This window comes from Lethenteron reissneri, chromosome 21 (assembly GCF_015708825.2).
Source record: "Lethenteron reissneri isolate LAM-NWPU_2019-01 chromosome 21, ASM1570882v1, whole genome shotgun sequence".
In the NCBI taxonomy this organism is placed as follows: Eukaryota; Metazoa; Chordata; class Hyperoartia; order Petromyzontiformes; family Petromyzontidae; genus Lethenteron; species Lethenteron reissneri.
The window spans coordinates 21,856,276-21,880,428 of NC_083799.1; the positions used below are offsets into that span (position 1 = coordinate 21,856,276).

At 42.7% G+C, this 24,153-nt stretch overlaps 1 protein-coding gene across 9 annotated transcripts in view; it reads right to left on the reverse strand.

Moving 5' to 3' along the window:
* LOC133345397 (protein PALS2-like) overlaps positions 1-24,153 on the reverse strand; it is a 157,160-nt gene that overhangs the window by 64,337 nt on the left and 68,670 nt on the right. Inside the window, exon 1 of one of the 9 annotated variants that reach the window (XM_061556111.1) lies at positions 14,713-14,866. The exons of the other annotated variants lie outside the window; for them this stretch is intronic. Within the exon in view, the coding sequence (XP_061412095.1) occupies positions 14,713-14,824 (112 nt within the window). The 5' untranslated portion in view covers positions 14,825-14,866. Of the gene's footprint in view, positions 1-14,712; positions 14,867-24,153 lie in introns of those variants that run through there. 9 annotated transcript variants of the gene reach the window in all.

Here is a 24,153-nt window from a genome sequence, read left to right on the forward strand (position 1 = left end):
TCTAAGTGACTTTACCGTAAGACCCAAAGAATAAGTCGGCATTAATAAAATAAACACACAAAACGATCTGCCAATTGGAAACCTTAATATATTAAATATTTTAAACATTGATGTGAAATAAAAGGCGTACAATAATTTTACCTTAATGGCACAGCCAATTACTAAAGACGTTAATGGGGCACATGAAGTATTGGCATATTACACAAAACGCATTATAGGGGAAAACATCCACGAAAGATCAATACCTTGTAAAACGGCAATATATCACAACAATTCACACGATGTATTGACAACTTATATAAACATAACATACGCCTCCCAAATATCACACCACTAAAAAGCATTTAACAATGATCGACCCTAAGCATGTATTATCAACAGGTCACACAGTGTCAACTGATTTAACCTAGCCTCTGTCAGCCTTCATGTTTAATTGTGTAATTTGCACAACATCTCAACAGCATTTTCCAAACTAAAGGGCAGTGCATGCCTATGCAAAATGTACACAACACTGCTTCAGGATCAAATTAGACATTGTTGAATATGAATCGTTTTCACGTTGGCTTTGTGGAAAACTAAAAATATTAATTGGAATATAAAGTGTTTTATTCCTGATCTCGAACCACAGCCACTATGTATTTTCACACCACCTGTGGTGGGATAAGGCTGTTGGCGTTGGCATTCACCATCTTTTCACTTTTGTGACAAAGCACAATCGTACCTAAAGGGTTATTTAATCAATAGGCGTGTGTGTCTTGAGAGACAATTACTTAGCGCCTTACGAGGTCAGCTGTAAGTTTTGCAGCGCCGAGAATGACTTAGTAGGCCAATCCTTGAGTGACAATCCTTGCCACAGAAATTGCAAGTGAATGCGGTGGCAGCTCCAGAGCTATTCATTGCTTTTTCTTTACGTCGCTCCCTCTTGGTCTGCCAAGCGGTGTGTATTTTCTCCTCGCCTCTCCTGATGCCTTATTTCACAGTCTGCTGCCAGCTGAGTCGGTCGCCGGCAGTTTGCTCCCAGTCACCTGGGTTGATGTCGCAGCTCTTCATGTCCCGTTTGCAGACATCTTTGAAGCACCGGACTGCGCGACCAGTGGCTCGTGTGCCTGATGCCAGCTCGCCGTACAAGACATCCTCTGGTAGTCTGCCATCCTGCATGCGGCGCACATGTCCAAGCCATCTCAGGCGCCTATGACTGAGTAGAGAGTACATGCCGGGAATGTTGGCCAAGTTGAGGACTGAGGTGTTGGGAATGCGATCTTGCCATCTGATACCGAGGATACGCCTGAGGCAGCGGAGGTGGAATGTGTTTAGTCGATGTTCTTGATGGGCGTATGCTGCCCAGGACTCAGACCCATAGAGGAGGGTGCTTAGCACACAGGCCCGGTACACCTGTACTTTGGTGTTGAGCGTTAGGGATTTGTTCTCCCACACTCTTTTGGTCAGCCTGAACATAGCTGTAAACGCCATCCCAATGCACTTGTCAATCTCTGTGACAAGGGACAAATTGCAGGTGATGGTGGAACCCAAGTAGGTGAAGTCTTGAACGGCTTCCAGGGTGTAGCTGCCAATGTTTATAGAAGGGGTGTATCTGACATCCTGGCCCATGACATTAGATTTTTCAGACTGATTGTCAGGCCAAAGTTGTTGTCGGCATTGGCAAGGTGGTCGATGAGTATCTGCAAATCTTGTTCTGTGTAAGCTGTCAGCGCGACATCACCAGTGAATAGGATTTCTCTGATGAGGACTTTGCGGACTTTGGTTTTGGATCTGAGATGGCCAAGGTTGAAGAGTTTGCCATCAGATCTTGTATGGAGAAAGACTCCCTCTTCTGCTGTCCAAAAGGCATGTGTGAGCATAAGTGAGAAAAATATGCCAAACAGTGTTGGGGCAAGCACGCACCCCTGCTTTACACCGCTGAGTATAGGAAATGCCTCTGAGGTGGTGCCGCTGTGCTGTATTGTTCCTTTCATGTTGTCATGGAAAGAGGAGGATACGTCCTCTCAGCTAGTATCTGTAACCTGCTGACGACCACACGGGCAAAGGTTTCCCCATGATGCTCAGCAGGAAGATGTCGTGTTAGTTATTGCAGTCCCCACGGTCACCCTTGTTTTTATATAGTGTGATGATGTTGGAGTCTCTCATGTCTTGAGGCACTGCTCCTTCTTCTCAGCACTGGCAGAGAAGTTCATGGAGTTTTGTGAGGACGGCGGGTTTCGCACATTTTAGTACCTCAGGTGTGATGCCGTCCTGTCCCGGGGACTTGCCGCTGGCTAGTGAATTGATGGCTTTATCAAGTTCCTTCAAGGTTGGAACATTGTCCAGTTCGTGAATCGTTAGTAGGGGCTTTACAGCAGCAAGGGAGCTTCTGACACACCATTGTCCGTGAGTAGAGCTCTGAGTAGTGTTCTACCTCCCTGGCCATTTGCTCTTGTTTATCAGTGATGATGGCCCCTGTGCTGGATTTCAGGCGGGCAGTCCTCCTGATGTTTGGACCAAAGGCTGTCTTGATGCCTTCATACATGGCACAGATATTACCAGTGTCAGAGGCGAGTTGGCTCCTACTGCTGAGGTTCAGCCAGTCGTTGTTGGCGCAGAGTCTGGCGGTCATTTGAGCTGCACTGCAGGCAGCTTTCAGAGCCCTTAATGATCCTGTACTTGGGACTTGCTTGAACTTCAGGAGCGCCATGCGCTTGGCTTAGAGGATGGGTTCCAATATAACCAGGTGTTCCTCAAACCAGTCTGTGTTCTGCCTTGTCTGCTTGCCGAAGGTATTGATGGCTGCATTGAAGATGGCGTCTCTGATGTACGCCCACTTTGTCTCCACACTTCCATCTGGTGTGTCATGTAGAAACTGCTCAAGGCTGTGTTGGAATAATTGAGTGAGCTCTGGGAGGGAGGTCTTGGCAGAGTTAATGCGTAGGTAGCGCTTTTGTTTGAGGCGGTGTATCTTTTGGGGCGTAGTCTGACCTTGCTGGATACCAGTGAGTGCCAATTAAGAAACCTTGGATGTCTCCATGATACTTTATGGCAAGGTTTTGTGAGAAAGAATGAGTTTGTGATACAGTTATTGTGGTATGATCAGAGCTCCTGTAGTCTTTGGCCAATGGCATTCATCTTTCCAATGCCATGATAGCCAAGGCATTCAGGCCACGCGTTGTGGTCACCTCCAACCCTTGCATTAAAGTCTCCCAACAGAACTGGGGATTTGCGAATAATAATATATTGTGAATCTCCGCAGGTGAGTAGAGTGTTGGGGCGTAGACACTCAGGATGTTTACATGGCCAGAAGCAGTGAGCAGTCTCATAAGCAGAATCCGCTCGGAGCCTGCGGTTGGTGGTTCTATCATGCCAAGGAGTGTGTTTTTGGCGGTGAACCCAACACCGTGTTGCCTTGGTTCGTTCTGCTGTTTGCCTTGCCAGTAGAAAGTGTAGTCACTCTCTCGTAGTGAGCCACTGCCAGCAAGCCGAGTCTCCTGCAGTGCTGCAATATCCACGTGGAGTCTCACCAGCTCCCTGTCGATAACTGCAGTCTTGCGGATGTCCTCAATCTGCAATAGATCTTCGGAGAGGCCAGGACACATTGTACGTTCATTCCAGCTTGCAAAACGAAGGGCTGGTACCTTCTTTACTTTTGTTTCGCTTTTGTCTGGTGCAGGTGTTGCAGCACACTCGTCTGGTGATGAACCATAAGCTCCAAGCACCCATTGGAGCAGGTGAGCCGTGGCAGGAAAGCACCTTATTGGCCAGGGGCTGCCCAGCTTGAGGTGTGCGGTAGCTATCCATTGGGGTGCAATGACCCCTCCCACCGACGATGACAACCCGTGGCGGCTATTTTGTTACGCCAATCCAAAATGAGCTTATAACCCATGACTGCTGCCATCCGTGTTTTTTGGCCACGATTAGGTGGCTGAGGAGTGTCCTCTCTCCATTTTTCCACCTCTTGTTGACGCAAAGCCCGGGCAGGTTACTCCCGAAATCCTGGGTTGCCCATGCATCAGGAAATCCCCCTCGGCCTTGCTGGTGAGGTCCAAAGGAGTACGTAGCACAATGTTTGATACCAGTTTGGCTGCAGGGGCTGCTGGGAATGTGCCGCTGTGCATCACAAAACCGCCTAAGGGGCCCCACTCTGATTTTCTGTAGGGGTTTATTCTCTTAGCCACTGACTCTCCTGAGACACTCACAAGGCAGTGAGAAAACCACGTAACCCTGGGAGGGGCCCTTACCAGGTACTGACAGCCGGGACAGCTGTGCCTGGGACTCACGTAAGGCAAGGTCGTCACGCCCTGAGGTAGTTTATCGCAAACTACCCGCTACCATAAGGGTTATTATTATATAATTAACCACTAGATGTAAGATCTCACGCTATGCATTCTATTTCACAAAGACTCTTTAAAATTACCAATCATAATGCTTTAATTGGTTTATTAATAAATTAAACATTAAAAACAATTGCCAGTGCACAGAAATATTGACGACTCTCGGTTCAAAAATTAAAACGCAGAATGCGATTCCTAACTATCACACGAACAGTATCCACACCTTTACCTTGGTTTTGCTGCAAAAATAGTGGGACTATATGAATGTATTCAAATAACATTTTCAGAGCAAAATATCATTTCTTTTTCACCGATTGGTTCGTTAAAACCCCCAAAGGTTAATTAAAAGCACACTGAATGGTACTGTAGAGATAGGAGCTCTGTAACTACCACTGTAACTACAGCTATGGAACACCTCCATGTAGTGTACATCTGAGCTGCATACACAAAGTTCTGATGGACTTTGGATGCAATATTAATTATTAATCCATAACTTGTGATTGTTTACCCAGGAAAGCCCTAACAAATATTGTTTTGTAGTAGGTGGTGATGTTGCTGCTGTTTGTAATCTCAATTGAGTAATTTGCAGATACATTTTTCACATTGGTATGTTTGGCTAATGCCAGGTACATTGTTTCAGCTATGACAATAAACCGCAGAACCCAGAGGAAACCAATGCAGAACAGGGGAAAACATACACACTCCACACATATAGCCATCCAAGTTGGGAACGCTGGTGGCCTAGATTTAAGCGTGCAAGAGCCACATGTTATATTAACAAACTGTGTGCCGAACGCTGTGCTGCGGTAGCATCAATAGATGGGCCCTTCCCACCACTAAGTCACCCAGCGTGGACAGCTTGTTTTACGAAAAATCAAGGCCCAGCACTCAATCGTTGCGACCACATTGTGCAGAAAATACGTCATGAGGTTCACTCAAGTCTTTACTTAATTTCTGGAACCACACTCCAGTTGTTCAACTTATGAGTAGGCTGTGAGTCATGTACAAGTTCCGTGAGGCATGTAATGAAGTCATCTGGGTAAAAGAGCACCAATTTTAAGCCATACAGGGAGGCCTGTGTCAGGCACATTGTAGGAGTCTGAAGCTGGCAGGTCAATTTTATATTTCTGAGCTGCAAAACAAGCGCGTATGTTAGCCCCTCACCCTTTCATATTCGTAGCATAAACTTTGCATCTGTCATTTAGCAATACAACCATGAAAAAAACTTTTTAAAACAAGTTTTTCAATGCACGCACTTTTATTTGCACTCAAAAGCAGGAATTTTATATTTTGACCACAAAATTAATGCAATTTTACGTGCTGAATAAAAGTGGGTGGCTTACATGAAGACATTTAAACATATCTAAAGGAAGCCATCCACATTTATTCAGCACATCAAACTTGATTAATTCTGGGGTAAAAATAATGTATTTTTTGCTTTTGAGTACAAATAAAAGTGTGTGCATTGAAATTTGTTTTTTAACCAAAAATGTTTTACCCTGAAAACTATTGAAACTATTTAACTGCAATTTTAATTTACCAGGTGACGCCCGCTAGAGCTTTTTAGCTCTTTATCAGAAGCGACTTGGCCACAAATGATAGCCAAATGAAGTGGCTTATCGTGTGGAAGTTTATAGCAGTCAAATACTCGAAGCACATGTTTCTAAATGTGGAGTGAATAACCGGAGGACCCGGAGAAATATCCACGGGACCATGGGGAGAACAGGTAAACTCCAAATATACAGGCGTGAGGGTCAGCATCGAACCCACGACCTCCTGTATTGCAGGCGAGGTAGTTAACATCTCTATAACCCTCAACGCCTATGAACAATTCACTCAGACTTGGAATGCGTCCAATCTGGTCGGACCTCAAAAGTCAAGCAGATCTGAGCTTGGACAGTGAATGGATGGGTGCCCACCATGCACAAACAAGTTGTCATAGGGCTGCCGGGCCACGTTGTGTTTATATCCAGTTGTACTGCACATCTATGGTGCCCGCCTCTACCAATCCACATTGGACAGCCGAGGTCAAGTATGATCAAACGGCCTCCACAACCAGCAGGGCATGGGGAGGCCGTCATCCAGCAGTGGATTAACAGTCTCTATGCTCCTACGGGCATTGTGTGACACTCATCTCGACCAATAGAAATTCCACATTTTCATGGCAGCGAAAATATTTAACAACCGCTGACGAATTCGCACAAAGTGGTACCTACTTTATGACCCTGTAAAGATGACAATGATGGCATGCCTATGTCAACCCTTGACCCTACAATGAAGGAAAGCATGAGCATTAATAATATAAACGCCCAACTTTATCTGTGATGAATATGATGAACGCTACACTTCCCATCGTTTTCATGCAGGGGGCGCTGCAAACCTACGCGCCCCCTGCATGAACGACAGAGGCGCAGGGACAGACGTTCGATTACGTTGGAATCGATCTGCAGACAGCGGTCTTCTCGCATGGCCAGCTCTATATCGCCTCGTCTCGATCCTGCAATCCCAAACAGGTGAAAGTCCGCATGGAACCGAACCCCCAGCAAGGACATCTACTTAACGACGAGAGAAAATTTACACGAAATGTCGTTTTCAATTAAGTATTCCAGATGTAAAATAATATTTTATATATAAACAACTTTCTCTATCTGTCTATGATGAATATGAGGAACGCATTGGAGAGAACGAGGTGATTCGGTATTGATTCCCAGAATCGACTTGGCTCCCACCGACACGACTTTGCCATTTGTTTTGCGACGACGACAATTTCCCATTCTCCCCGCATACGCTATCACAATTAACAAGTCGCAGGGACAGACAGTACATTACGTTGGTAAGCGCACAACTTTATCTTTCTTTCTATGATGAATACTAGGTTGTTGGGGGGTGAAGCAGGCACCCCCAACAACCTAGTTGCTATAGTCTACGTAATGAAAGGTTGATAGCAGGCAGCACGGCTATTACAAATAGAATAACAATAATTCCGATTGCAAAGTAGTGAAATTACATTTATAACAGCACAATACGTATAACGCATTTAATTGACGTATTTGCGATCATTAAGTAATGTACTGTATGAAAGACGGTAAGATACATAGACTGCAATGATATAACAATGCGCGCTTATGCACAAGTATATATCACGAGACCGTCTTCAACGTGCACAGATTTAGCACTTTAAATTAAAGCATTTATATCAACAATCATAATTAAAACATTTTGCCAATCAAGCGAGGGATAACATTACGGCATTTCATTGTAAAACATGACCATGGTTCTCATCCGCTCACTTAACTTGAGCATAACCATGTTACGCTCAGTGCGTCGGAAGGGAAGTGACAAAGCAAACGATAATACAATTTTAACTACGTAATTATTTTAACAATAGCAATAGTAATTAATTATTGTAATTGTTGGTCTCCCGCTAAGGAAGAGGGAACCACAGTGGCTGCTCCGGCGCCACGACGAGTGGCGATGTAAGCCTGTGCCTCTCATTGGTCAGAGGCTTCCCAACAGCAGGCGCACTGATTGGATGAGATGTTTCGCCGCGTAGCTAGGTGCGACCATTCGTGATTTGAAATGGGGGGGGGGGGGGGGCACAATGTACGATAAATCTAGCATTGTTACGCGAGTAGGCGAGTCTGTGTAGAAAATGTCAGCTCGTTAGGCTTCGTAGATCCGAAGATATTAAGCATCAAAGATTTGAAAGAATATAGGACAACACGGCAAGTTAAAAAAAAAGTGTAAAAATGTCCACTGTTCAACATGTCGCCTGTTAAATATATTTTTCCGTTTTTGTTAATTGTGCTTGTGCATCACTGCCAATGCAGCATCACCAAATAATTTGTTTCACAACGTAGTATGGCTGATTAGATGCAGTGAATATCACTTTAAAATCCACACTGTGAATGAAGCCATTACATTATAATTAAAACGATGTGAAGCCAAGACAAAAAAGCACATGTAAAAAAGTGGATTGTATGGCATTACTGTATAGGTTAATGCATTAACTTAATCAACCCTATGGCATGCTGTTCCAGAAAGTGAAAAGATATATACAAAAACTTGTAGGCTGTTAATTTTTAAAGTAAATCTGTCAGTGTCTACTAGAAACAATCTGTGCGGTGCAGTCTTTTTGGCTATGAAAGGCTGTTAGGATATTCTATTCTTAGGTGTTTTCGGTAAAGTCACGTAGGTAAAACATCAAAATTAATAAAAATAATAAAATAAAAATAAAGATCACGACGTTTCGGAGGCAACACAAGTCTCCGTCATCAGGTGGGACAGTCACAGCCAGATCAGCTGCATCAAGTGAGGCAATGATTCAAGATGTAATCCCTTAAAAGCGAGTTGAGGGGGGGAGGAGAGGGGGGGGAGGGGCTCATCAGAATGTGGTAGCCAATGAATGGAAAGTATCGGGAGAGAAGGGCCAACAAAAAGGTGGGCGACGGCGTGGAAGCTATTGTGCGCAAGCGACACACTGCTGCCCACGCATTGGGCAGAGAGGGGGGAGGGGGGAGGTCTGATACACATGATAGAAAAGAAAAGAAAATGCGTATGTTAATACCAATGCTGGCTAAACAATGAAGAGATTATTGTTAAACACTGGGGAAGTTAACACTCGGTAAAGTAAAGTAAACTAGTGTCTGTCAGATAAGATGGTCAAAAAGTGTAATTAAGTCTTTTTTGCGTGGTTAATAACATCTTTCCAATGATTACTAAGTTTGTACCCATCATCACGGTTGAAATTATGTCTGTGTTTGTATATTTGTATGGCTTCGTGTACAAACCTTTGATGGTAGCCAGGAGGTTTGCAGAGAACCTTGGTCTCGGAAAATTTCATGAAATTGTCTTTTCCGAGACCAAGGTTCTCTGCAAACCTCCTGGCTACCATCAAAGGTTTGTACACGAAGCCATACAAATATACAAACACAGACATAATTTCAACCGTGATGATGGGTACAAACTTAGTAATCATTGGAAAGATGTTATTAACCACGCAAAAAAGACTTAATTACACTTTTTGACCATCTTATCTGACAGACACTAGTTTACTTTACTTTACCGAGTGTTAACTTCCCCAGTGTTTAACAGTAATCTCTTCATTGTTTAGCCAGCATTGGTATAAACATACGCATTTTCTTTTCTTTTCTATCATGTGTATCAGACCTCCCCCCTCCCCCCTCTCTGCCCAATGCGTTGGCGTGGGCAGCAGTGTGTCGCTTGCGCACAATAGCTTCCACGCCGTCGCCCACCTTTTTGTTGGCCCTTCTCTCCCGATACTTTCCATTCATTGGCTACCACATTCTGATGAGCCCCTCCCCCCCCTCTCCTCCCCCCCTCAACTCGCTTTTAAGGGATTACATCTTGAATCATTGCCTCACTTGATGCAACTGATCTGGCTGTGACTGTCCCACCTGATGACGGAGACTTGTGTTGCCTCCGAAACGTCGTGATCTTTATTTTTATTTTATTATTTTTTATTAATTTTGATGTTTTACCTACGTGACTTTACCGAAAACACCTAAGAAGTCACGAAAGCTTCAAGTCTAGCTGTTAGGATACATAATGTGAAATGAACACTTACTAAAACTGAGTGTAGTAACAATACTCAGTCATTAACAAGCCACTAAACAACTTGTACAACAAATGTATTTAAAATTTAAAAGTAGACTTTAGCAACTACCATTTCGTGTTAATGGTGGTGGTGCAGCAAGTCTTAGCAATAGTGGTTTAAACTTAAGAGGAACAACTCAGCCGTTGGCACTTATCTTGTAGTATTGACTTGGCATGAGACCATGGCAACAATGGAAGGATGATAATTTTACGTGTAATACTTAGTAAGATTTGAATGTAATACTGAAACAATGTGTCTACCTTTAGCCACAAAAATAATCAATGTAGGTTGAAGGGACCTTTTTTGCCAGTATCAAAGTATGAAAAATAAGAATAGGTTTTACTCTTTCTGGCAATACAACAGGTGTTAAGATGTTCAAACACCGAAAAGATACCTATTGCAAGAAATCAATTATGCATTAACCACACGTACATGTAGTGAACATGCAAACAAACTTGCTCTGGTAATATAGATCGCGTAAATATAAATGTGTCGGCAAAACCCGCCACCTCCCGAAACAGCCAATTAGTAAGGTTTGTCACGTGAAGTGAACATGCCAATTCATTACTAGTGTAATGATGTTAAATGGATCACTATGGCGCATAGCGGCTAAGTGCCGTTGAAACAGGCGCAGAGGCTAACACACCATGCAGTACCATTCAGTGGGCCACTAGGGCATGGTACTGGGTGCTAGCAGGAGGAAGCCTGATGAGTCCTACCAACAGAGTAGGGGACTGCAGCCTCCACCAGCGCCGCAGGGAATCACGACAGAGTGCGCCACTGGAAGAGTGTGGTGGGGGGCGACTGGTGGTAGGATGAGTCACCCCAGCACCGGGTTAAGCGCATGATGGGCCGGGGTGAATGTGGGCCAAAGGTGAACGAGGGGGCACGGGGGGAGTAGCTGAGAACGTCTAGAGAGTTCCCAAAAGAGGCGTGGTTAGGGGTGGAGCCAGAGAGGGAACAGGTGCGGTGTCTTCTGTGACCGTCGGGAATATTCTGGACGTAGGGCACGGCCAAGAGTGAAGCCAGGCCGCGTTGAGAGAGATAAAAGAGATAAAAGGGACGCCCCGATCAGAGATCCGGGCTGTCTGCAGGTGAAGTGGAACCCAAGTGCTACGTCTACGTCTTTGTCCCCGTCTTTGACATCGTGGGTCAGGCAGCACGTGGCTGCTCTGACCCGATTATAGTTATCCTGTATGCGAGAGAAATAGGGATATTGTGGTCCTATGCATAAGAGTGAGAATAGGTGTATTTAGTCCCATGTGTAATGGTGCTGTGTAAAGTGTAGAATAAATGTTGTTGCCTCCTAAATAGTGTCTCTGAATGACCCACTACACTAGTACAGCTCACCAGTGTGTTGGAGACCAAAGCCACAACATTTACAATTTGAGTACGACATTTCGCCAGTAATTACAACTAGCTTCATCAGGTGACAGCACGAGACTAAAAGAACAACAAAATATTAAATACTCCCAAATACAACTGTCGGCAGTGGCAGAACACACGTGCCAACAAGGACACTCAATAGTTTTTGATAATGTTGAAGTTCCGTGCAAAACTAGTTACTACTGGCCAAGACTAATTAGAGACTCTATCAAAATTTAGAGAAAATGTTTTAACCGTTCGGATAGCTACTGGCTTAGTGCTGCTTCGAAGTGAATCATCAAATAATTAATTGTTTAAATTCATCCTTATACAGGTCACCATACATCAATGAGGATACCTCAGGATTGCAAGCAAACCACAGGAGGTACAAGAACAATGTGCATGAATAATGTAAACGCATAATGTACGTTGATTACCATATGAATAACCCAACTGGCAATGGATACCCCATTGTTATTTAAATGCATTCATGAATCCCCCCCCCCCCTTCGCACAAGAAGGGCTCACAAGTGACGTCATCACATCTATCCCTCTATTTAAGGAACGAAACAGGATTTCTCCACAAATCTGGCTACCCTCTGATGAAGCTAGTTTAAATTGCTGGTGAAACGTCGTACTCAGATTGTAAATGTTGTGGCTTGGCTCTCCAACACACCGGTGTGCTGTACTAGTAACGAATTGGCATGTTCTGTTTACGTGAAAAACCTTACTAATTGGCTGTCGGGTGGTGGCGCGGTTTAACGACACATTTAGATTTATGTGATCTAACCCAAACAACCTATATTATGGATGATATTGGTCGCGAAAGCCTACGTGTTAAACTTAACATATGATGGTAATGAGTCTTCTACTTTTATTTTAAAGGTACATGTCTTTGAACTAGCGGTCTTTACAACTGACACTCACTCTGCAGGCTGTAATCCAAGGAATGCAGGAATCACTTTGATTTCGCTATATTTTTGTGAGTTTATTATTTGTTAGGAATTTAAAAGCGTCAATCTATCTTCGCAGCCATTTTTCCAAGATAACTAATGCTGCATAACCGTAGTCTAATATCAAGTATTACACATTGTTTTCCAAGCCAATTATTGTAATTAAAAAGGTGTTTGAGTTCATTATTGCCACGTGAAAAAACTATAGTTTTGACATGCCTAATGTTGACAGATTATGCTTCATTATAGATATCTAATGAAGGTTATGGAAATTAATTGTGACAATAAAAAAAACTTGAATACATGGTTGATGACAAGCAAAGATTATTTCTGTGAGTTTTGTGAATACAAGTTGGCATGCCTGAGGCAGGATTTTTTTAACACGATACACTGTGTAATAGTCTATAGCGTATATTGTAGTCTTTTTCATTGTAGACTTAGCCCTTATAGGATTTGGCCCTTATAAATATCTCTAAAAACTAAACCATTTTTTTTTCTTTTACCAGGTAAGGCCCACTGAGCGAAATAGCTCTTTTTCAGAAGTGTCCTGGCCACAAATGGTAGCTCAACAAAGTGGGTTATCACGTGGAAATGTATTGCAGCCAAATACTCTAAACATTTATTTCTAAATGTGGAAGGAAAAACTGGAGGACCCCGAGGAAAATCAACGCAACCATGGGGAGAACATGCAAACTCCAAATATACAGACATCAGGGTCGGGATCGAAATTACGACCTCCTTGCGTACCAGGTGAGGCATTTAACATCTCGCCACTGTGGTGAGATATAATAAATGTACAGCATTGTGAGACGTAATGAGCATAAATGCTATGGGAAGGCGTCTCCAGCTATGTTTAGGTTGACTAAAAGAGTGTGGGAGAACAAATCCCTAACGCTCAACACCAAAGTACAGGGTCTGAGTCCTGGGCAACATACGCCCATCAAGAACAATGACTAAACACATTCCAACTCAGCTGTCTCAGGCGCGTCCTCGGTATCAAATGGTAAGATCGCATTCCCAACACCTCAGTCGTCAACATGGCCAACATTCCTAGCATGTATTCTCTACTCAGTCATAGGCGCCTGAGATGGCTTGGACATGTGCGCCGCATGCAGGATGGCAGAATACCCAAGGATGTCTTGTATGGCGAGCTGGCATAAGGCACACGGGCCAATGGTCGCCCAGTGCTGCGCTTCAAAGATGTCTGCAAACGAGACATGAAGAGCTGCGACATCAACCCAAGTGACTGGGCGCAAACTGCCGGCGACCGACTCAGCTGACAGCAGGCTGTGAAAACAGACCTCAGGAGAGGCGAGGAGATAAGATACACTACTTGGCAGACCAAGAGGGAGCGACGTAAAGAAAAAGCAACAAATACCTCTGGAGCTGCCACCACATTCACTTGCAATTGCTGTGGCAAGGATTGCCACTCAAGGATTGGCCTACTAAGTCATTCTAGGCACTGAAAAACCTACAGCTGACCTCATAAGGTGCTTGTATTTAACATACTTACAATGTGTGTTGTTGTTGAAAGTACAAATACAACTTTTTGTTGTAAGTAAAGGTACATTTGTAAGGGCCTGCATTTCAACCACCAGGCTTAATGATTGATCTAGTATACTGCTGCTTCATTGCACATTTATCTAATTTTGGCAGATGCTCTAATTAATTCCAGTACAGCCAAGGCTTTTCAAGCACTGCATTCAGTTAAGCCTCTTGTGGTCTGCCCTTCGGCTTCAATGTTCAATATGAACATGGCTGCCACACAACTGCAATACAAGGATGCTCCAACAAGAAGGGTCAACAGCATTCATTGCATAAAAAAATACCATATGGAAGGCATATGTTATCCGTGTCATTTTACTTCTCGGCTTTCTTTTTTTAACAGTGCCAGTATATTTGGACAAGGACTATATTGCACCGGTGGCCACTAGTTGAATGCTTCCTTTAGGTGTGTCGCAGAATTTGGTATGGTGTGTGCACAGCCTCTCAATACCGATTTGTATGAATCCATGTTGCTGCCACCAACACCAATTCTCTACAGATACCTTTCAAACTGTCAAAACACAAGCACTACATGCCAGCGAAACCAGCTGTGTGCACCACAGACGCTCCACCATTATTCCACACTGCCTTTCTAAAAAATAGATGTCGTGGCTTCATCACATGAGACCGTCTAGTAAGAGAAGGCTCGATTACTTCTGAAAAGCGCCTTCTTTTGTGACCCATTTCTATATGTTATGGAGAAAATCAGTCTTTTTTACACGCTTTTATTTAACTCACTTCGTCTGTTGTATCCTCAAAAAAGAAATCTTGTAACTCAATTTTTACACACTTCCCAATGTGCTATCGATTGCAAACTTTAAATAGCTATGTCATACTAATGACAACACTATATTATATCATAACAAATCCAAAACATATTTTTAAACATTTTACACACTTTTATTTAACTTACTGTGTTGTATCCAAAAATATTGTAACTCAATTTCAACCGTATTCCCAATGTCGTATCGACTGCAAACTTGGTATAGGTATGTCATACTGATGGCAATATTATTTTCTATCATTAAAAATTAAAAATAAATATTTTTAAACAATCTTTTTACGGCTCTAATTGTCCACGCCCAACTGACGTTGCCTGCGAATCACCACGTGGTCCCTTACGTCACGGCAAGCCTCGGGGAGCCACGCCCAGGGGCGGGGCATGTGGACGGAGGGGGAGGGGCGATGGGGGAAGGGGGCAGGGGGAGGGGCAGCTCGGACAGAACATTTCATTAAAGCGTGTTTTTAAAAAAGTATTTTTAAATATTGTATTTTAGCTAATGATGTAGATCACAATCAGCGCTTTATTTGAGCATATACGGCAATTTTAAACCAATATATGCATGCTATTAAAATGGTTGTTATTGTTTGGCGTGTTAGATAATTATTTCGCTAATTATATCTGATATAACAAAATATCTCGCCGCGAAACTGTACTCAACTCCTGTATAACAATAATGTACGTCTATGCCAGAGAACATTGCTTAGTTTCCAAGCATCTTTTTCAAGAAGATCGTGTTTGTGATGTGTCAATAAATCTCCGTTGAGGATATGTTGATGTGTGGAAGTAAACCAAAGTCAGAAACTTTATTTATCCTGGAGGAATCCGATGAGCTTTGAAGCTCTTTTTCACAGATGTCCAAAGTGTAGGGCAAAATCCACCCACGAGGAAAGGGCTCTCAAAGTTCGCACACATGCTTGAGCGACAGGTTAGCAACCTCATGTTCTGTAACCTCAAAAAATACAGCGAAGTATGGTACACCAATCCTGACTCCAATTTAGTGTATTGTACAAAAAATAAGGTTCTCTACAATGTATCCAGAAGTAACGCAGTACAAATCCAATGCAATAACATCGCAAGAGCATGTTTAGGTTAAAGTAGCATCACACACGTCTGTACACAAGGTGTTTTAAGCTTCTGCTCTAACGCTGGACATTATTCGACTCTTGTGTATAGCAACAAGTTCAGGAGCTAAATGCTACGAGAGGGATTCAGGAGAGAGTTTGGTGCAGCTCTGCTATTCCTACGTTTAAGGGCCAAAGTGTTTTAATTCCTGAACGTGAATAAGCAACTGCACGATAATGACCGCGAGCCTGCAAGGGAGCAGGGAAATTAATTTGAACTTGAAAACATATCAACGTGCTCTGGGTATCTCGGTGCCAGCAGCTTGACACCAACATGAGCCTCTAGTCACTGGCACCTATTTTTAGCGCCACCACGGCAGAGATCACATACAATAACGCGTGCAATGCATCACGTGCAGCGGGGCCGCCACTCCTGAGCACGTGACTTCTATCTCGACGTTTTGGTGGCAGTGCTCCTCTTCACAGCCTTCAGTACAGTACAAAGTCACCTATTAGACCTACTGGGGACTGGAGCACATAGGCAGATGTGTGAAAAGGTCAAATATGTGAATATCTATTTTTTTTAAACGTCAATTTATAGGATAAGAGACAACAATATAGTGGAATCTTCTTCAAACATTGGAAATGTATTTACCTACTTTAGAGGTACGCAAATGTACATGAGATTAAGAGCATAGTATATTACTTTTCGTGAAAAGGACATTTCTTTTACATCTTTGGAAAATGGCAGTTGCACAGTGCACAAATATCACACTAGGTGTGGGCAGTTAATTGGTCCGGGTGGATATGTGACAGTCGAATGTTGTGCTGTATGTGGCAATACCGTACTGACCTACTGTGATTATTTGGGCCGAGTCGAAAAACTTAGCAAAACTAACTAGCATCGAAAAAAACAACTTCAGTATTGGTGCTCAAAGCAGCACAACCATCACGGAATTGCCGATGACCAAATCATTGTGAATGTGCCAAACCTTGTCAGATATCATAAGATATGCAGGGATATAGCCTGGTTAATACTTGGATGGAAAATTGTCTGGTAATATCAGGCGTTGTATGCTTGAGCTATGAGGTCACAAAGGAATGGCAGTCGAAAAATTTATTCTGAAATCTGAGTGACGAGTTTTCGGTGGTATACCTTCTTTATATATGTTGAGTTTCTCTCGTTACTCTGGTTTCCTCCCACATGGCAACAGCTCATGCAACCTTTCCCATTCCGAGATGTCTGCGTTTTGAAGGGTGGATCCTGTTCACATCTGAATCCCGGAATGCGCAAGCGGTTAGCGTTAATTTTATTTAGAGGCCTAGCGCCGCTGTTTTTAAAGACATTGTACTCACTGCAGAGAACTGCAGAGAACTGTAGCGACACGACCGCACTCTATGATAGCTGGCACAAAACTGTGCCACACGCCCTCCCCGTATGGCCTTTTAAAACTGATGACGTACATGTACATCACTGGAATGGGAAAGGGTTAACTGAACTGGCCAAACATCATACAAAAGTCTTGAAACTCAGCAAGGCTTTGCTTGGTAAATAAAAGGCATTTCTTAATATTGCCAACCAAAGCAGCTCCCGTGGGTGAGACTGAATCTGCTACTCCACATACGCATTAATATAGACAATTTAAACACAATGTTAGGAAATGTGTGTCAATCTGTTTGCAAGCTTCTGTGCTAACAGAAATGACCAAATACATCAATTGACAAACGTTGCCTCATTGAGAACATATTTTACAGGACAATTAACTTGGTTAGATGACCTTTCAAAAAGTGATGATCAGGGACATACATGAAAGTCTATCAATTGTAAATACTACTTTTCTGTTATTCAAAATAAAATAAAAACTGAAGTGGTGCATATAAAACAATTTCTCATTATCAGATGGATGCAAACATGCAAACATTCTGACAGCAGATATTGTGGTTAATGTAAACATGATTCCTTGTAAAAAGGTTTCAGTTTTGTTGCCAGAAAAAAGGGGAAAACATTTAAATTGACAATCTGGAAGGAAAGACCTCTTATTCAGAGACTGTATTTGCAATACAGATGTCATGTTGCATATTGGATCACTCGTATTTCAAATGTATTATTTATAGAATAATAGACTGAGGGGGGTACAATATTGTTCTAAAGGTTCAAAATAACACAAGTAATGTTGCAATTAGTATGGAGAGCAAATTGAAATATATTGTGATAAATGAAAGATTATTACTCAGACGAAAACTATTAATGATCATTATCGCCATTGTCATTTTATATTGAACAACCATTGTATTTGCAATCCAAAAATGTCTAATTAAATGTTTTTTTACGAATGAATGAAATAACTTTTCTGATGGAATGGAGAATTAGTATATTCAGGATAGATAAACTTTTTTTTCAGCTGAATATTCAGGAATTATTTTGTAAAGGGCACATTGAATATAACAAAACACAAATAAAAGAAGGCAGAGGTGGCTCTCTTTGAGCAGATGCAGAAGCTCTGATGTGCAACCAGTGATCTTAAACGTGTTTTTTTAGGCTAACATACATTACTTACATAATTGAGAACATATTAGAATTGACATATAAGAATTGAGGACTGAGTTGTGACTTGTCGTGCCGAGATCTACAACTAAGCCTTGTTGTGTTTTTAGACAACACTGTAACGCCACCCTCTGCTGTTTAAAGTCTATGAGTCGCCTACCAAACCTTTGAACATTTTATTTCATTAATATTCTGCCAAAATAATACTTCAAAGGACATGGCCGGTTTTCTAAAAATCAAACATTCAGAAAATGATTCAAGTGAAAAGTGGCATGTTTCGTTTTCATGTATTCTTGTGTTAACTATATAGTATAATACCGTACATTGCAAGAGCCTTTCAATTACTTTAGTGTCTATACTAGGCACATGACAATACAAACCTTAACTAAACAGACGTGCTTTCATGGTCTAAATATATTGGTTGTGCATGTATAAAAACATCTTCCCTTTAACATGTTCAGAAAATGCAGCTTCCCACATTACTTTGCTTCTCAGAACAATATCTACTGAAAATGTCCCTTATGCAAATGTCATCCGAATAACTGCTCTTCTTTAATGCAATGTAAATGAGACGATACTTAATAAATAACGTCACAAAGCAGTCTTTAAAGAGCCGCTTGCGGCTCTATAAAGACCGAGTTACGCACGTGATGGGCCAGGGTGAGGAATGTGGGCCAAAGGTGAATGAGGGGACACGGGAAGAGTAGCTGAGAAACGTCTGGAGAGTTCCCGAAGGGGGCATGGTTAAGGGCAGAGCCAGAGAGGGAACAGGTGTGATGTAGCCTGGAACCGTCGGAAATATTCCAGAGGTAGGCGTGGCCGAGGGTGGAGCCAGGCTGCACCGAGGAGGATAAAAGGGAAGCTCCGATCATATATCAGGGCTGTCTGTCGGTGAAGTGAAACCCAAGTGCTACGTCTACGTCTCCGTCTTCGACATCGTGGGTCAGGCAGCACATTGGCTGCTCTGACCCGATTATAGTTATCCCGTATTCAAGAGAAATAGGCGTATTGTGGTCCTATGTGTAACAAGAGTGAGAGATATATGTATTTAGTCCCGTGTGTAACGGTGTTTCATAAAGTGTAGAATAATGTTGTTGCCTCCTAGTGTCTCTGAATGACTAACTACACTTGTAGTACGCCCAACTTCATGCGGAGATGGTTATGTAAATGTGAAATCGGAGAATCAAGAGAAGGGTAGGCGCATGAGCCCTGGAGAAATTAGTAAAATAAAAATAAAACAAACATCGGAAGGTGACAAGATGGAAACATCACAGCTATTTATGACTTAAACTGATTGATGATGTCCTTCCAATGATTTCTGAGTTTGTACCCATCCTCTCGGTTGAAATTGTGTCTGTGTCTATATTTATGGACAGCTTCATGAACGAATCTTTGTTGATAGCCAGTGGGTTTACAAAGTACCTTCATCTTAGAGAAATAAATGTTGCGTGAGCCAACCACATTAAAACAATGATCAGCCATGTCTGAAGTGTTGGTCCTCCCGTGTTTCAAATCTGCCTTATGCTCACGAACACAGTCAGAGACATGTCGCTTAGTTTTCCCAATATAACTACTGCCACAGACACACCTTAGTTTGTAGATGCCGGGGTATTGCATGTCAGGGATCCTATCCTTCACAGATGGGATCAGATCACAAATTTTATACACTGTGTTAAATCGAACCTGGATCTTGTGTTTGCTCATGATTTTAGAAATCTTTTCGGTGACCCCTGCTATGTATGGCAATGTGATGGTTTTAATTGGGCCCTCAGATGGTTAATTCCCAATGGTTGGGGTGATAGCTTTACGGATTGTGTAGTCAGAATACCCATTTGTCTTGAGAGCTAGGTACAGTAGAACCTCTAGTCACGACCATAATTCGTTCCATAACTTTGGTCGCAACCCGATTTGGTCGTGACTCGAACCTAATTTCCCCATTGGATTGTATGTAAATACGATTAATCCGTTCCAGACTCCTACGAACTGTATATAAATATTGTTTTTTAAAGATTTTTAAGCACAAAAATTGTTAATTATGCCATAGAATTCACAGTGTAATAGTAAACTAAATGTAAAACATTGAATAACACTGAGAAAACCTTGAACAACAGAGAAAACTAACATTGCCGCGTCAAGGTTTAGAATCGTTCAACAAGATTATTGTTTCGTCTGCTACATCAGTCGGTCGATTCTGAGAGAGAGAGAGAATATTCGTATGAGCAATTCATGTTTCTATTGAAAGTAAGTTAACAGTAATATTTGGGTACAGTATTGTTTTTGGAAGCATTCACGTAATATCGTATGAACGTTTACTTCACCGCATCATCGTATGAATGATGCGAGAAGACATTAACGAGTTCTTATGTTAGCGATTTAAATACTGCACAGAGTTCACAGCGAATGAGCGCACGTCTGACCGAGACCGATTACTAAGCGAGACTGACTGAGCAAGCGGCCACACATGGGTCGCTGTTATTTGTAAACAAACAACAGAAAATTTGGCGCTTACAAAAAAATATGGCGCGGAAGGGGAAATCGGCCGCGGCCGTGTTTGATCGCCACCCGAGTATGTGTTCGTGACCAGATTAAATTTTGTTGTGAATATTTGGTCGGAACCCGATTTGGTCGTGGTCAGAAGTGTTCGTGACCAGAGGTTCTACTGTACACGTGTTTCAGTTCATTGGCTAGGTAATGATGGTCAGAGATACATCGAGCTTTATGGTGTAGATTTTGATTAGGGAATTATTCTGGGATGGATGGTGGTGGGAGTCAGGTTTTAGGTAGGCATCAGTATGGGTTGCTTTCCTGTAGACAGAGTGGCCCATTGAGCCATCTGGTCTCTTTTTGATTAGAACATCCAAGAATGGTAGCTTGACATCCTTATCCACCTCCATGGTGAATTTGATGGCTGGGTATATGGAATTGATGTGGTTGAGGAATTGGTTCAGAGCTGGTCGGCCATGTGGCCAGATGACAAATGTGTCATCTACGTACCTCTTCCACAAGGGCGGGCGTAGAGTGGATTCCTGGATGGGGTCTGTCGCAAATTTTTCCATGAAAAACATTGACTACAACGGGAGATAAGGGAGAACCCAATTTATTTCAACCCCAGCAACCGAAAGCAGAAGAGAATAAAGTATCAGAGCAGTAAATTTGAACAAATTGAAGATCGGTTATATACAGTGCTACAGTGACATGAAGTGAGGTGTTTTATGACTTCGTTTTGAGCCAGATTCACTGCCATTAATACAGTGAAATGCAGTTAAATGTTTGATGATGTACTTTTGTGCAAGATTCACTGCCATTAAATGTACACATAATATAATTATACTCTGCTAAAAATGTTCGTAAATATTACAGCTTCCGTCCTAGGACGTGCAAACAAGCTAATATGCTTATAATGCAGTACATGTAAATTTTGAAAGTCTCCAAAAATACCTTAACCCTAATAAATGGCAAGACCAGTGTGCTTTGTAACATTATTCACGACAACCTCAGACCAGCCAGTGCATTTCAAGGTAGATTCACATGCCTGCAATACAGAATTGTGGAGGCGAAGGTTGGTCGATCGCATACATTTTGGCTAAACTCCCTTTCAGTGGGTTTGAAGGTGCTATACCCTGTTTAACACCATTAGCTACAAGCTTAGTGCTGATTGGAAGCGGATCATCAAATAATACATTGTTTAAATGCATGCCTGTACAGGTAATCATACCTCAATGGGGATGACCTGTGAACAGACAAAAGCAGGTCCTGATATTTTAGTGCACACAAATGACAGAAGGTACAAGAACAATGGGTTTTCACAATGGACACGTGTAATGTACGTTGATTACCATATAAAAGACCAAACCGGCGATGGATACCCATTGTAATTTAGATGCAATCATTAATCCCCCCACCTTCCACAAAAAGGGCTCACAAGTTATGCCATCACATCTACCCCTCTTAATAATGAACGAAACAGGAGGATTTCTCCACAAATCCGTCTGCCGTCTGATGATGGTGGTTGTAATCACTGGCGATACGTCGTACTGTTGTGGAATTGCTCTCCAAACACACCGTTGTGCTGTACTAATAACGAATTGACATGTTTTGTTCACGTGACAACCCTTTCTAATTGGCTGTATCGGGTGGTGGCGGGTTTAACGACATTCATATTCACGCGATCTAACCCCAAAAAAAACCTGTATTATGTTGTACCCTGACCCACCAGGAGAAGACGATACAGAAAATTGCAGACAATCATGATCCCTCCCTTCTGTATTGAGGAGTGGTGCCCCCTCACATGTGTGGGGTTTCTCTCAGTGCTCACGTTTCCTCCGACATGTATCAAACTCATGAATTGGCTAAAACATCCTAAATATAGAGCACTGCAGAGCTTGTGCACTTGTTGGTGCTTGGCTGCTTTGCAGCTTGTAATTTTATCAGGTAAAGCCCACTGAGCTATATAGCTCTTTTTCAGAAGCGAACTGGCCACAAGCGGTAGCTCAACCACGTGGCTTATCATGTGGAAATTTATTGCAGCCAAATACTATTGTAATGGGTTCAACTGAGTCGCAGGCGTAGACTTGGAGACAACACATTTATTTAACTCCAACACATGGGGTAACTTCCCCTTAACAGAATAACAACCTATGGTGGTGACCACCAGGCTAACTACACTAGTTACAACGTAACTGCTACTACGGACCGGGACCAACAGCTCTGGTCTGGGTCCACGTGTTGGAGACTCGGTAAAAGGTGAACGTAGACGAAGGTTTATTCCAGGATGAACAACCACCTTGGTCCCTTTCTGGACCCGACTGAAATTTTCTGTGGCGTGGCTGGCTCCGCCCTTGGCCACGACCACCTTCCAGAATCCTTGGGAAGTATCCGAGTCCCAACCACGTGACCACTCCTAGTCCCCACTTGGGGCCCCTTTGTACATTTAACTGGTCACATGTCCTCCCGAGTCAACCAAAGTGCCATGGCCTCGAGTAACCTCATCCTTCGGCCGGGACCCGCACACCCTGTCCTGTAGGGTTGGCACTGCACGCAAAGCCTGGTGCCATCTAGCGCTATCAATCAGCGCTCACCAGGCCCCTCTAGGACCGGTACTGCACCCATACCATTGTGGTATCCGCGATGTCGTGACACCACATGCTGTGCCTCTCTAGTGCCGGCACTGCATATTAACATCCCACGATGTCACTACATTACCCCCCCCCCCCTTCGTAGAACTCAGCCGTCCCGGCTGTCAACTCCCCCTCAACAAAACAAATAAAACCCCTTAGTATGCCTTAAAAAATAAATACCACATGGGATCTCCTTTGCCAGTACCAAAATATGATCATAGGTTTTCCCCATTTTTTCTGGCAACAAAACAGGTGTTAAGATGTTAAAACACCAAACTGAAACCTTTTACAAGGAATTATATCTGCATTAACCTCAATGCTTGTGGTCAGAATGCAAACAAAAAACATACTCTGATAATATATGCATTTTTATTTGGTTCTTTCGGTAAAGCCAGGTAGCATATATTATCAGAGTATTTTTTTTTTATTCTAACCACAAGTATTGTCGTTAATGCAGACATGATTCCTTGTAAAAGGTTTCAGTTTGGTGTTTTAACATCTTAACACCTGTTTTGTTGCCAGAAAAAAGGGGAAAAACCTATTATCAAATAAATACCCCATCCCATATATACAATATACACAGATGAACGGGGGAAGGGGACAGAAGTAGAGAGAAAAAAAAACACACAGTAACACGCGAAACCTCGAGACCCCGTCCAGCACTAGCATCTCCCACCCTCACCGTGTAACAACACCTGCAAGCACAATAAACGCCAGGTTCAGCCAATGACCAATACGACATGCCAAGTGCGACAACCAACTGACGGTGTGGGAGTGTGTGTGTGTGTGTACGGGGGTCACGAAAACCGAAGAGTCTTTGATCAAGGACTTGTGGCCGGGCACCCAG